This window comes from Rutidosis leptorrhynchoides, unplaced genomic scaffold, assembly GCF_046630445.1.
Source record: "Rutidosis leptorrhynchoides isolate AG116_Rl617_1_P2 unplaced genomic scaffold, CSIRO_AGI_Rlap_v1 contig56, whole genome shotgun sequence".
NCBI classification, from domain to species: Eukaryota; Viridiplantae; Streptophyta; class Magnoliopsida; order Asterales; family Asteraceae; genus Rutidosis; species Rutidosis leptorrhynchoides.
In genome coordinates this window covers 96,569-111,971 of record NW_027266784.1, presented here as the reverse complement: position 1 = coordinate 111,971, position 15,403 = coordinate 96,569, and the positions used below count along the sequence as shown (strand labels likewise).

The 15,403-nt window shown below is 34.5% G+C and overlaps 1 protein-coding gene and 1 pseudogene across 1 annotated transcript; one reads left to right on the top strand and one right to left on the bottom strand.

Annotated features, from left to right (window-relative positions):
- Window positions 1-796: 796 nt before the first annotated feature.
- Window positions 797-5,196, bottom strand: LOC139884503 (chaperone protein dnaJ 10-like). The gene is made up of 10 exons (XM_071868524.1): window positions 5,104-5,196; window positions 4,905-4,964; window positions 3,857-3,939; window positions 2,932-3,091; window positions 2,375-2,504; window positions 1,771-1,929; window positions 1,432-1,610; window positions 1,254-1,334; window positions 1,025-1,168; window positions 797-895 (listed from the first exon to the last, which is right to left on the bottom strand). Exons 1-10 carry the CDS (start codon window positions 5,188-5,190, stop codon window positions 797-799), a joined length of 1,182 nt encoding a protein of 393 aa, XP_071724625.1. The 5' UTR covers window positions 5,191-5,196.
- A 7,898-nt stretch (window positions 5,197-13,094) lies between these two features.
- On the top strand, window positions 13,095-14,525 carry LOC139884502 (F-box protein SKIP2-like; annotated as a pseudogene).
- The last annotated feature ends 878 nt before the right edge of the window (window positions 14,526-15,403 follow it).

The window sequence follows — 15,403 nt, the reverse complement described above, 5'->3', positions numbered from 1 at the left end:
CTACATGGGAATAATTAAAGCATCAAAAGAGATAGATCCTTTTTAAAAACAAGGGGAGGGGTAGGCAATCAATGATCGATCAACACATTACAAATCCCCCAAAGCATCAAAATAGATAGATCCTTTTTAAAAGCAAGTAAAGTGAAGGGGGTTGTTCCTTTGTGTCCATTATAATTTTTGCATCTACAACACAACACAACACAACACAATCACATAGACGGAGTATTCACATGCCACGCATGTGCACTTTCTTGATATCATTTTCCAATCAATCGCAAATGCATGATTTCTATACTTCTGAATTTAACATAAATTAACTAATGATGCACCGACGTGTATGTATTGTACAAATCAAATTTAATGCATGTATTTAGAGACAGAGATAGTATTGAATTCAGGATTACTGCATTCGAGACGTGTCAAGGTCTTTTATTGGCATAACCATAACCATTCAAGGTAGTTTTGGATGCTTAACACAGTGAATATAATAAAACGACCAAGCGTTCGACATTCACCGCAAGTTTAATAAAGAACATGCAAGCAAATGTGAGAAAGTAACAAATAAATACAGTAAATCCTATGAGCAGCTAAATGAGAAACTATCCTCCACAAAAACCATGTTTCCTTTGCATATAAAAAATATATTAGGATATGAGTTCCTAGTACTTTCTTCCTTCCTTCCCAAACAAAATACAGAGGGCCCCGCCCAAATAATGATAATTTAACACATGATAAAATGATAGGGTATATACCACACGCACCCATACATAGAAGCCATCTCATGAATTACACTTATCTATACAGGATGTCTCTGAGCGCCAGGTGGAGCTGTTGGCCTCGGAAAGTTGTAATTTATCTGAGCATCTGGAAAGCTGGGAGTCTCAACATATGGGCTCTGAAACCACCATCCAATCAATAGTGAGAATCAAAGAATCAAATGCTTGGAAATCAACACTCTAAGTATATAGCAAATGATACATTTCACAATCATGATGAATGAAGTTGTCCATGGAATTAGACATACCTGTGGTGCAAATGTAGAACGAGAAGGCTCGTCAGGATTAACAGCTTTCGGAGATGAGTTAGGGGAACTAGCCTTTCCATGCAGCTTTTGTGTAGTTGTGTCACTTAAAGGATCAGTCTCATTTCCGTTGGTTGATTTCACTCGCTATAAAGTATCCAAAAAGTGGTAAGCAAAATCTGGTATAAGAAATACTACTGTAGATGATTTTGGTAAAACAGAAAATGCCAACCTGGAAGATTTTACCAAGAGTCTTCAAGCCTTTTGCTCGAGCACGAAGCTCTTCTTTCTTGGCATTGCCATCTTGAAGAACCTAGACAAGCCATTACTATGTTACACAAGCATAGTGGACCAGTAATCTGGGCAGATATAGTCAACAACCATAAATGACAAGTTAAGAAGTGAACGACCATCTGACAAACACGAGAAAGAGTGGCTTCGATATCAGCTACATTTAGTTTCCACAACGAATCAATCATCAACTTCTTATGTGATAGCATGTATTCTTCAAGTTGTTCCTCGGTATAATTCCCTTCAGCACTGAGATGCTTTTTCATGTCTTCCTGAAGTTGCAACAAAGCAATTGCACCTAGCACAACCACAAAACTAGATTAAGCAAATAATACAACATAGCAGCTCTGTTACTTATAGTCTCTTCAAGTGTCCTTAGCCACCACTAACCTGTTAATTTGGTCATGAGGACCCAACCAATAGAATATATGAATAAGGTCCACAACAATGCCACTAACCTGTTGCTGCAGTTACTTGGGATTTGATAAAGTGACCTTTGTTTCTAAACCACTCGGCAACAAATGGCACACCAAGGTATATGGCCTTTTTCCCAAGCTCTTTTGCTGCTTGTCTTGCATAAATATAGCCGATTGTATTCAACATATCAACACCATAAGCTGCACAAGATAACCACAGAATTAGCTACCTCCACTACACCAGTCAGCATTGTAAAAGTCCAAGCCAATTATATAAGGGAAACGAAACTGCAACAGCCCTGTTAAAATTGGTCTTTCATGCTTCATGATCCCTTTCAAATACCTAGTGAGCAGCTCATGTCAATGTTAAGAGAAACAAACCGGACTGAAGAAGATCAGTTCCGCAATAAGCGCTCAGAACAACAATCAACGTCCCAAATTTTCAACCACTGAACCAACTGGGTCAATATTAGCATGCCAAAAATGGGGACTTTTATAACAAAAATGTGATGTCAAATTGCTAAACAAAATAATTAAAACAATTAGATTATAATAAGTAAAAGAGGTGATTACTTTTGCTTCTTTTCTTCCTTTACCTTTTGCAAACTTCACAATAGCCCATCAAAATAAAACTGCGATAGTTTACCTGCATTTGAAAGCCTAGTTACTTCAGCTTCAGCATGACTGACAAAGTCCTCTTTATTTCCTTGCACATACACGTTGAGTCTATCTATCAGTGTTTGTACAAGTTTTTCTTCTCTTTCCTTCTGAACAACCTGCAGTAACGAGAAATTTGCGAAGCGATCATAAATGTGAAAAAAAAAATACAAAATGTAAGTCACTTTGAAGTAGAAACGGATCCACCATCTTTTTACATTAAGCAACAGGCGCAGTTCTGGTAGAAAATTCGAGGCGTGAGCACAAATAAGGTCAGCTACTGCTTTCACGAAACAGGTGAAATGAGTTGAAGTTAATTCTAAAACTTTGTTCTGAGATTTCATCTGCTAATTCTAAGATGGCTGTGGGAGAGCAAGTCTAGATTAAGACTTGACAGGAAACCAGGAAAATGCCACTTTCAAATAGTAATCAGGAATGTAATTATGTTGTTTTAAAATTCTTGATATATTTATCCTTTTTCAAGAGTAACGAGGTATTCTATAATAGTACTAAATATTGGATACTCAGCAGCACATAGTAACTTACTCTCAATTTCTCCTGCAACTTTTTAGTATCAAACTGCTCCCCTTCAGTAAAAATATCTAAGGACGCCATGGATGCCATGGCAAGCTGTCCTATGTATTCTTCAAAGAGCTCACTACCAAAAAGCATGGCAAAGATTGCAGCAGGATCGATAATTGCTTCCCTGCGATGAACAAAATAAAAATAACAGACATAGAAACAAGATTAGGCATTGTATGCTTACTGTTGTTAATATCGCACAAATTACAATACAGATGTGTATCCCATATGATGGGAAGCCCCGATTATAGGAACACATGCAATACCATATGAATGATACGATATCGATAGTTTTTGAAAAAAATTCTGGTTCAAAATCAGGCTGATTCAAAAAAAGAAGGGGGCTCAAACTTGGGTTGATTTTGGTTCAATTTTGCCCAAACCTGCGGGGCACGTTCGCTTTTAAAGGCTTCAATCGTTTCAATATTTAAAAAAAAAAAAAAAACAGACTTCAACCATCGTTCGTTCTTCGCTACTCTTCCTCCTGTTTCAAACTTTCTACTCCTAAGGTCCTAAGATATTAACTACATTTTGGATATTTGATGATTATTAGACATTAAGAATTCATACACATCTTTCATATAAATATTTTTATGTTTATATACAATGTGATTATGCATCCTACGATTCACGATATACAATACAATAAATAGGTCTAATGAGATATACATTACATGTATGCAGATCAAACAAGTATGTGTTTACATAAAATTAATTATCAGTTTCTAGTCCTCTGAATAATTTTTCAAATATTTTAAAAAATTATACTTGCAGTTTAGAAAACTCGAGAATCTTTCAAAACTATAAGAGAAGTTTCATAGTTTCCAGCTGAAAACTCACTTGAAGAAGACAACCTTCAAATAAATAGTCATAGTGCAAAGATACTTACGTCGAGATTCCTGACTTCCCACAAGCATCGTAAGCTTGCCTCTGGGACGGATCACTCAACACTTGGTAAGCCTCTCCCAACACCTGAACAGAAAATGTTCAAACAGAAAGAAAAAGATAATACTTTGCTTAGTAAAATCACTCCCTACAACTGCACTGCAGCTAAACAAAAACGCAACCAGATATTACGAAAACGGTATGTTTGATATGAGTCCAGATTAACTCAATCATTAATCAGGATTGTCTTCTGATATTACTTCCCCTTTAGTCCTTTAATTAGAGTCTGTTTTCAAATCAGATTATGTTTCCTATTTGAGCTTTGTTTCCTAGTCAGAGCATGTGTCCAACTATAAATACCAGTCAGGTTTGCAAGATAAGATTTAAGTCTAAACCTATTTAATAAAGTAAGTTATCAGACTCCTTTTCTTTGCTGCTATTCTCTTTGTCTTTCAAGCTATCTTTATCACTTGTTATCTACTCTAGCTCCGACAGATAACTAGATCTGGAAGGAATTTGTCGATACAGCGTTATCTGACAGATTACTACAAGAACTCTATCAGTATTCAGCTCAACATACAGATTACCAAAAGTGCAGGGACTTAGTGTATGCTAACATTTGCAAAAAGTCTGACAAGTGCATAGGCATCACATGTGATACAAAAGAAATGACCAGCTAAAGAACCAATCAAGCAAGTCTTAGGTTAGTGCCTTCTTAAGTCCTGAGGAAGGAACTAACATTGTTCATTCTCAACATTTTGAAGGCTCTCACTATCAGCTGTAAATTTGGCAAAAGAGGAAAACAGGAAAAAGAAAGTGCATGCAATTGGAGCACATGATCGAGAATTTGAAGGAAATCACTTAGACGTAAAGGCTTTAAATTCAGACGCAATTCCCATAAACATGTCAAGTTTAAGCAACACAACGAATACATAACCGAAAGGGACAGTTGAGGGCTAAATGAAGAGAAACAACTTAACAACTGTATACTCTAAAAAAGCAAAATCAAATCATGCACAAAAAAATAGATAAAGGGGGGAGGAGGGGTTTGCCTGGAACTTATGAGCTGCATTAGGATCATTTGGATTTTTATCAGGATGAACTTGCCTTGCCTGCAACAAAATCAGTATGAGAAAATCTATGGATCTTTAAAAGAAATGAAATGAAATGAATTCCAATTTAAAATCAGAATATATCTGATTTAAAACCTAAAATACAGAATCGTCGATTTTATTTATAGTTATATTATACCTTGATGTAATATGCTTTTTTGATCTCAGCCTCCGTAGCAGTAGGGCTGACACCAAGCACGTCGTAGTATTCCGTCTCCTTCACCATCTCCGATTAGATTCACTTTGTTATCAGTTCGAATTACAAAAGCAAACGACGAATTCGAACAAAGAACAGAGGATAGAAGAAGATAATAATAATAATAATTTTTAATTAATCGCTGAGAAAAGAAAAGGAATCTCCGTCGTTCGTAAGTTGTTGTCTGTTTAAAATTCCTATGTGGCATACCATAGGACAGACAGCGATTGGTTCCCTTCTTTTTGCTTTCAAGTGCTAGTCATAGTTGTACACGGTTACATATTGACTATTTTATCCTATTTTTTCGATATAATACGTTTTTGAAATTTTTTTTTTTTTAAATATATGTCGTTTTTATTTGAAAATATCAATTTATTTTTTTAATTTTTATTATTTTACTAATTTTATATATATAATTAATATTTTAATAAAAAAATAAATAATAAAATATAAATTAAATATTTTTTTACTAAAATTAATAATATTAATATACGTAAAAAGTATGAAAATTTTATCTATATATATTTTAGATTTTTATCTTTCTTTTTAGAATAAATCTTTAAAAATTATTGAGATTTGGAATTTTTTTTTTTTTTTGAAGTTAAGATTTGGAACTTTAGAATAAATATACATTTTATTTGTTGCGTACATTTATGTTTATAGACGGTAAAATGGAGTTTTTTTTATGCTTTAGTAAAATTAAAAAAAAGAAACAACTATTAAAAGTAATAGAGGGAAAAAAAGGTAAAACATGGAGCTACTTCGTAATGAAGCTCACTCCGGCCATGAATGCTCGGCCAAACAGCTACAGGAGGAGCCACGTAATATCTAATGAATTCAATGAAACTATTTAATTTTTTAAAAAATATATTTTATTTAATTATTTTTTAATTAAAAATTAATGAAAAATAAAAAAAATAATATTTGAAGCCATAGTTTTTTTTTCTAATATAAAATTAATTGAATAAAATTAAAATAATTATTTAAAATATAAATAAAATTAAGTGGGTTTATTGAAGCCAACAATTATCTTCTTAAACCAACCAATCGTGAGTACTTTCCACTAATTTTATGGCTAAACTAATCAATCACTCTACCACCTTCCCAGACTCCTATATGAATTCTGTCGTACACCATGACAGAATTCCACACCCTCATAAAAATAAGAAGGAAGAAAAAAAAATGATACATAATTTCTATATATTATAAGGTTATTTATATTTATCATAAAAAAGGTTATTTATATTAAAATATGTCGTATCAAACATATATTAATACTTTAATATTTTAATTATGTTTGACTCTTTACTTATGATTTTCATTTAACTGACAATATTGATTGATATTTTAATCACATTTAATATTGAAAAATAGCTATAAAAAATATATTTTTACCAATAAAATAACCGTTGGATAAAATGCAAAAAAACAGAGATCGAATATTTTTATTAAAAGTTTAAACGTGAATATTATTTTGATATATTTCTTTAGTAAAATAATTACTCTCATATGGAGCTTATTATTGAATATAAATTTTTATTTGATAATCTCTTAGAATATAAATTTCATGAATAAATTTTTATTTGATAATCTCTTAGAATATAAATTAAAATAATTCCTCTCATCGAGTCGTGTAATCCGTATAATTGTAATGTAACAAAAAATTATACTATTTTCGTTTAAAAATAGATGTAAATTTTTCAATACAATTTATATATAAAATTTGTATCTATTTTGAGACGGGGTGAATAAAATACATTGGAGCGGACATAATATTTTCACTATGGTTGACTATATCCCAACCTCACGCGTACTCCTTTTTTCCAATTGTTCGTTTTCTTAATTCATTGGTCTTGTTTTGTTTTAAAGGTACTGTAGTTCATAAAAAAAAATTTAAAAAAATTAATAATAATAATAATTCATCCCTTTATCAGTCTTGTTTAGACCTGGTTTGGGCCGGTTTGGTCTGGTTTCGGGTAAAAAATTTGAACCGCACTTGACCGATTTTTTATTTAAGTCGATGGATTGGTCAACGAATTGATCAACAAGTCCACGTCGTCACAATATACCACATGCCAACTCTTCATTCGTCCATATGTCTTACACATCATCATATTTTCCCCATGTCATCATTTATGTGACACGTGTCATCGTTAATGTCTGCACATCATCACTGGTGCAACTTGGATATGTCCACGTCATCATTTGTGCCACGTGGCAATTGACCTGCTGGATCATGGGTCGAGCTTCTGAACCGGTTCTTTATGGGTCCATTTCGAATTTGATCGGATCAGTCCGGGTTTGATCGGTCCGGTTCCGATTCGGCTTGGATCCGAACCGAACCTTTGACCAGGACTAGTCTTGTTCATTAATTCATTCAAAAGTCAAATACATATTTCATTCTTTTATCTAGACTTTTAGACGGGATAATTGAATTTTTTATCTCAAATTGACTTTAACTAACGAATCTATCAAGTGGGTATCTGTTCCATTATATTTCTATTAAAATCATATATACCGTAAAAAGTTATTGACATGTCATCAAAATTCCATTAAATCGTCCCTATCACATGCACGTGGAATACACGTCACATAGTGACTCAACATACATATCACTCAAAGTTTGACATAATGACATTTTATGCTTTAGTTTTATGAAGAAGATGAAGTTAATGCCCAAAACTTCGAAAAGTTGCATTTTCGATTGTTTGCCGATTTCTAGCAGCCGTCCACGGCAGTCCGGCAATCGCTCACGGCGGTGCCGCCGTGGACTGTCATGGGAAATCGATATTTTTTTACACGATACCACTCGTTCAACGATCTAAACATAATAGTACGGTTTTTTTTTCACATTTCGATTCGTTTAGTCTAGATCTAAGCTAGAAATTTCAAATTCAAGTTTGATCGAACTTGAACATTTCGATTCGTTTAGCCTAGATTTATGAACTTACACAATGAAGAATCGGATTTGATCCTTGAAAGAAAATACTATTCTTCCTATCCATCAAAACCCCAAGTACTAAAACCCAGAAGAATATACATCTGCCTTTTTTTATGCTTTTAAAAATTAAAATGGGGTTGAAACATAGTAAGTTTTATGATTTTCTGGTTCAAACTCATAATTACTGAAGAGAACATGCTAGGGATGAGCTAGACTTATATAGTAATAAATAGGGGCTGAAAGGATGAAATAGATTAACATGAGGTGTTGGAAGTGCTCTATGTCAAATACTTTTTCGTGGAGTTACCCCCCAACTAAACCTAAAAGAGTGGAATTTATCCCTCGCTTATAAAAACACTCTATTGATTCTATATATCCTCACAATGATATGATTTCATCCCCTCCCTGCATTGAGCCTCCTCTCATGACACTTGACGATGAGGCTGAAGACCAGAGCCGCCCCAAGCACTAGGCAACTTAGGCCATGACCGTTTGAAATTTGATTAATTAGTATGTTAATTTGCCTAGGGCCCGTCTGAAATCACACTGAATTTTCCTTTTGGATTTGGATATTTACTCCAGTTGTGAATGCCGAAACCTACGCTTTTAGTTTGAGTACAACGTACGGCACTATTCTCACTTTTAAATGAACTGTCTAACTTTTAAATTTTAAAATCAATTAAAAGATAAAATTAATTAAATAAAATCCCTTTTCTTAAGCATTAAAATTAAACCTACGGCATTATTCTTTTCATTTTTCTATTGATTAGCACATCTCCTCCTCTCTCAGCATTCTATTAATTTTGTTATTAAAAAAATTAATTATTTTATTAGTTGTGGAAAGTTTTGTTGGACGAGTAAACATTTTTGTTATTTGAAATGATCGTTAAGTTTGATCTAATTATGGAATAACATATTCGTAAAAAAAAAATTCTTAATTATTATTTTTGGACATAGAATATAAAATAAATTAATAAATTTGTTAGCACTTGAGAAAAAAATAAAATAACAAATAAAATTTTAGAAGCAAAGTATTTTTCAGTTATACTCGATTGTACACATGATATAAGTCATCAAGAACAAATGTCTTTTGTATTAAGAATTGTAGATATTTCCGTAGAACCAATAAAAGTAACGGAATATTTTTTAAACTTTTTAGAAGTAGACGATACAACTGGAAAAGGTCTTTTTGAAGTTATTTTATATGAAATTAAAAATATTGGACTTAAAATAGATGATTTAAGAGGACAAAAATATGATAACGGATCAAATATGAAAGGAAAACATCAAGAAGTTCAAAAGAGGTTTATATATTTAAATCCAAGATCATTTTATACACCGTGTGGTGCTCATAATTTAAATTTATTAATATGTGACATGGCTAATTCTTGTAAAAAATAATATCATTTTTTGGAGTAGTACAATGTATATATACAGTATTTGCCTCTTCTACTAAAAGATGGAAAATTTTAAAAAATTGTATACCTTTTTTAACATTATAATCATTATCATAAACACGTTGGGAAAGTTGTATTGAAAGTGTCAAGGCTATTAAATTTCAAATACCACAATTAAGAGAAGGTTTATTAAAATTGGTCGAAAGTAGTGAAGATCCAAAAATTAAAAGTAAAGCTAATTGTTTGGTATGAAGATTTTGAGTTTTTATTAGGAATGACTGTTTGGTACGATGTGTTGTATGCTATTAATTCAGTGAGTAAAAATTTATAATCAAAATATATGTGTACTGACATTGCGATAGAGCAACTTAAGGATCTTATTTTTTTTTTTGAAAAATATAGAGAAGAAGGATATGCGAAAGCTATGATCTCCGCTAAAGAAATTGCATCCGAATGAATATTGAACCTAAATCTCATGAAAAACGTATTGTTCGTAGAAAAAAACAATTTGATGAAAATTCATTGTTCCAATCTGGTTATAACTATTGGAAAGAAAAAGGTATGTGTTTGCTGCTACTTGGCTTCGAGATTTGCATTAGGACAAGACATGAGAAAATATTTAGATTTAGTGGTACAAGGGATCTGGCCACTAGGCAGCTGGTTAGGAAATACGACTGTTTGGTTATTAATGTTGTGACGAATAAGTTATTGGAATTTATTGTGGACTACAATCAAATATGAATTTTTGTGTTTGCAAAACAGGCTGGATGGATCTAATAGTGTAACACGGATCTACGCATGGATTCTTAATTGGTGGGTTGTGTATACTTAGATTTAGTGGTACAAGGGATCTGGCCACTAGGTAGAGCTGGTTAGGAAATACGACTGCTTGGTTAGTAATGTTGTGACGAATAAGTTGTTGGAACTTATTGTGGGCTACAATCAAATGTATGTTTTTGTGTTTGCAAAACGGGCTGGATAGAATCCAATAGTATAACACGAATCTACACATAAATTTTTAATTGGTGGCCCGTGTATATCTAAACATTGAATAGTAGTTGCCCTTTTACTTTAATTCTTGGTGCTAAAGTAGCATCTTTTCAGCAGGTTATCTATTTTGATAAAACATATTTTTCACATAATGAGTAAGTATAAGAAAAAAACTAGGGCACTTTCACAGTTTAGTTTACACTTGATTTGATTGAAATTCTTACAAAACAAAGTTCAAAACTGATAGACGCAAACATATTAATCTTGAAATTCATCAGTAGTCTTTTTCTATTATTTGTGTACAATGTAACCAAGAATAAGATGGTTTCTTTTTTTTTTTCCTTTTTCCAAATTACCATTCCAGTATATAGTTCTAATCTTGAGTCTTACTAGGTTCCATAGTGGTTACTGAATTGTAATATGTTCCTACTGGAAATACCTATCTCAGGTTCGGCGCAACCTCGAGCAAGCCAAGACCATATAGTTGAGGCATTGATTAAGGTGCTCTCTCCATTTAAGTTCAACTTTAGATCTTGACTGCTCGTTCACTGATCTCCTGATTATGATTGTGTTCCGATTCAGCCTTATTTCTCATCGCCTCAAAACTTGTATTTATGCAGAGAGAGGAAAAGAAGAGAGATGTCATGGATAGTGAAGTTAGCCTTCAGAAAATCCAGTGGACATATAAGGTATGTTGGACTGGGACAAGTCGCATATATCTCTCATTATTGTCGTTTAAAGAAGTATAATAGTAGAAACGACTGGCTGCTAAGTCTCAAAATTTGAGGTTATAACCTTAAAATGGACTGGACAAAGAGATTGTTAATGATGTTAAATTTGCTGGATATGAATGGATATTCATACTACTGATGTTTCATGCACTAAACCACATTGCAGTAATGCATTGTACTAATGAAGAAGATTTATTTTCCAGTTATGGTCTTGAGTAATTTCTTGCATTAACTTCCATTTCGTTTCAGCATGATACTGAGCTCCTTGAAGATAGTTTGGCTCTTCCAGGATTTCCGCATGCCTCGTGCAAGTTTGGTTCGAGTGAAGATGAATTTATGGACTCAGATGACTTGTCAAACAGCCATTTGAGGATACAACCTGCTCCATTTCTTCAGAACCCTCTGCTCGTGGACTCAACGCGGCTATGGTTTCCATTAGAAGCATTAAACAGGATACTCGCCGTCGACGTATACTCCATGGATGCCTACATAAATTGGTAGTTTAATTCTCATTTGCAATTTGAAAACCCCAAACTAGTTGCTAAACATCATAAATAACTTCATTTGAAAAAATCAGAGCTTATAATATAGACTGCTCGTTTCAACTTTGGAGCATTTTATCTCTTTCTGAATGCTACTTTGCTGTTGTAATGCAGGATCCTCTAGAGCATGTTTAATTATTATTCATGAAACCTTTGGTTCCCAAGAAGTTGGCTCTGCAGACATCATGCCGCCGTCAGAGTCTTCGGCCCAGAATGGCGCTCCTAACAGATTCGAGGACAGGCTACAAGAGGAGGTAGCATAATTTTCGACAGATGGAATCCGCTGATGCATACACCCATTGATTGTGGTAACTCATATTTCATACCTCCAAATCCTCATACTTGAATGAATCCTACTCTACTGTACTAACGTGATGGATATATATTTATTTATTTATTTTGATGTAACCGTACTGTGAAACATTTTATGTCGGAGCTTGCCATTAGTGTTCTATTTTGGTGTTAGGAATTTAGAACTGGCATCGTTGTTGTACACAAAGATAATGTTGAGAGGGTTTTTTTTTTTTGATGAATGTTGAAAGGGTTAACGTTAACACTTATTTAGTAATCTTGTTTTGATAGATTCCACGTGTTTGCCAATACCCAAAGTTGTAAAGAAAAGAAGAAACTGGCAAGTCATAATAGGACTGGTCACCGGTCAGTGGCTGTCTGAAACAATCAAGGCCGAGGAAACCCGACAACATAAATAAAGACGTTTAAAAGGTCCCACTTTACTACAATTGGTTCACTTCCAATCTTGTAAGCGTGAAGCATGTTATTGCACACTTTATCAAAAAAATAAAAATGTTTAGTAAAAAAGACAAAAAGGAAATAAATACACCCTCACAACTGTCATTCCAATAATTCTATTTTACTACTTAGTTGAAGGCCTTATTATAAAGTTCAAATTTAGTATCAGTACATACATCTTATCTTTAAGGATATTTGGTTTTGCATGAGGAACAAGACATGTAGTTGCTCGGGGACGATACAGAACGAACAACCCCTGATGAGCTTGTGAAGAAGAAAACAAATGAATACAGGTAAGACAACTTGTTTGTTGATAATGTCTTGCCATCCTATGATGGATGTGACCACCTTGTCTTCTAAATTAATCTTCTTGTTCGTAGTTTCTTTTTTGCTTTTCCTGAAATTAAATGAAACCCACAAGTCTTGGCTTTTTAACCTTTATTCCCCTCTTTATTTGATTTGATTCCATTCTATCCCTCCTCGTCAAAGGAATTTACTTTCTCTCTCAAATCATGTCTTCTCATTTACAATCTAGTGGTAGCTTTCTATCTTTCAAATCCATTTTGTAGCAAAAAATCAACTTATGGGTCAAGCACCTTCTACATCTTTATTCTCAATCGACTTCACGTTGTGTCTTCCTGATGAATGCTTGGCTTTAGTTATAGCCAAACTAAGCATTCAAGAGAGGAACATCTGTTCCCTGGTTTGCAAGAGATGGAACAATGTGGAGTCCAAAACGAGACAATGCCTGGTCTTGTCTGCTCGTTCCGAGATTTCAACATCCCTCTCGTCTCTGCTCTCTCGTTTCAGCTCTGTCTCGATCCTCTCACTCAAGTGCTCACGCAAACACGTAAGCATTAACGATGATTCGTTCTCTCAGCTCCCACCATTACTTCCTTCACTTAAGAAGCTTAAGCTCAAAGGCTGCCTCGATCTCTCGGATGATGGCCTCCGTGCATTCTCCCTCCATCGTCCTCTTCTAATTACCAAATTGTCCTTAGCTTCATGTGGATTCGGCTCCAAAGGTCTCGTTTCCATCCTCATTAGCTGCCCTTCTCTCAAACACCTCACGCTCAAGCGTCTACGCAAGCTTGACATGCAAAACATCCCCTTGTCAACTGACCAACCTTGTAATTTGGAGCGACTGTGTCTCAAGGATCTACACAATTCACGCTTATTTGCGCCGCTTCTACGCTCCTGCGAAAAGACCTTAAAGACCCTAGTAGTTTGCAGGAGCTCTGGAAATTGAGACCCTGTCCTTAATAACGCCTTCCAAGGAGGAAGAATCTCGGAAATTCAAATTGAAAACGTGCAGATGGGTGATGAAGGCCTCTTAGGCATATCAAATCCTGTCCTGAACTTGAAACGCTTTACCTTAGCAGACCTAGCGACTGTACGGATGAAGGCTTTGTCTTTAGTTTCCAGCTCGTGCAAAATGCTCCGTAAGCTTCATATCGATGCATGGAGCAGGTTTGGTACCAGGACAATCGGGGATCAAGGCATTTTGTCGATAGCGACGAAATGCATCCATCTCCAAGAAATGGTACTGATGGGGGTTCCCGTGACGGTTGATTCTCTCACTGCATTAGCTACTAATTGTCCTTCCCTAGACCGAATGGCGCTATGCAATACTGAATCAGTTGGGGACGATGAGATGGTACTAATCGGCAGGAAGTTTGCTGCGTTGAAGAAACTCTGCATCAAAAATTGCTCCATTTCTAATGTAGGCGTTGATGCTATAATCGGAGGCTGCCCCAATCTGGTGAAACTGAAAGTTAAACGGTGCAGGATGGTTACAAAGGCAGGATTGATGAGAATACAAAGGACTTGTTTGGTTGTTTCGTTGGATTCAGGATCGATGGTGTATGATGGAGAGGATGAACAGAACTTGAATACATTGCCGCCAATCCCCACCACGGCCACTATCAGTACCAGTACCGATATAATCTGCAGCAGTAGAGGTGCACAATTGCTCATCTCCAAATTCAGTCGGAGGAGAGCTGAGCTGAGTTGAGCTGAGCTGATTTATTATAAGGTATTGGCTAACTTGTCTTGTCTTTAATTGTCGGAACATGCATTCATCTTTTCTTATTAACTTCTATTCTATTTTTAGCCAGTTCGTCTGCAACATTTCTCTATATATACATGTATTCAATCATACTTGCCCACCGGGTTATGAGTGATCTCGGATAAAAGATTCGTGTTGATTTAATTCAAGCAAAACTTCTTTCATTTCAATCAAAGAGTAATTCAAAGCGAATAGATTTTGATTCTAACTATATGTAGTCGACTTGTTGTCCATATAATGAGATTGGATACTGATTCCAGAGTAGTCGGATAATGGGCAACGAGCAGCGTATATATAGTCAATGGCACGAGACTATTATGCTTATAGTCGGGAATCGAGATCAATTCATCGGACTGAACCGACAAAGCTTGCATTCTGGATTAATGATTAGGAACTACGTTGTAGTAAAATAGAAGGATGAAAATGCAACTCAAAGTAAATTGGATTTTATAGACCGGATGAAATATCCCCGAATCGGCAAGGCATTTGAATGCGTTGTTAAATTGATGTTGCTAAACGACTTTGTGTCTTGTGATGATGATATTTGAATTTGCTTCTTGTTTGACTGAAGCCTGTTTTGTCAAAAGTCTTTTGTTTGACTTTAATTTATTTGTCGGTACGGACAGCGTAGAATGGGAATTTAAATACCCTGAAAAGGAGAGCAACTGAGACTTAAGCGTTTAAAATATTAATTAATTTTATTTTATTTTTAAAAATATATTGTTTGTTAATGACTTAATGCTAGTTTTTATTACAAATTGTCAGCCGTCGCCAAATAACCCTTAACGAAATAAAATGTACTCCTTACGGGAGCAACAAATCAC

Bases quoted from the DNA above. Each gene is read 5' to 3' on its own strand.
- LOC139884503 (XM_071868524.1), bottom strand. From the start codon at position 5,190: ATGGTGAAGGAGACGGAATACTACGACGTGCTTGGTGTCAGCCCTACT. The intron at 3,940-4,904 runs GCAAACCCCTCC...TTTTCTGTTCAG, and splicing joins ATGCAGCTCATAAGTTCCAG to GTGTTGGGAGAGGCTTACCA. The intron at 1,611-1,770 runs GTTAGTGGCATT...TGGTTGTGCTAG, and splicing joins CCAAGTAACTGCAGCAACAG to GTGCAATTGCTTTGTTGCAA.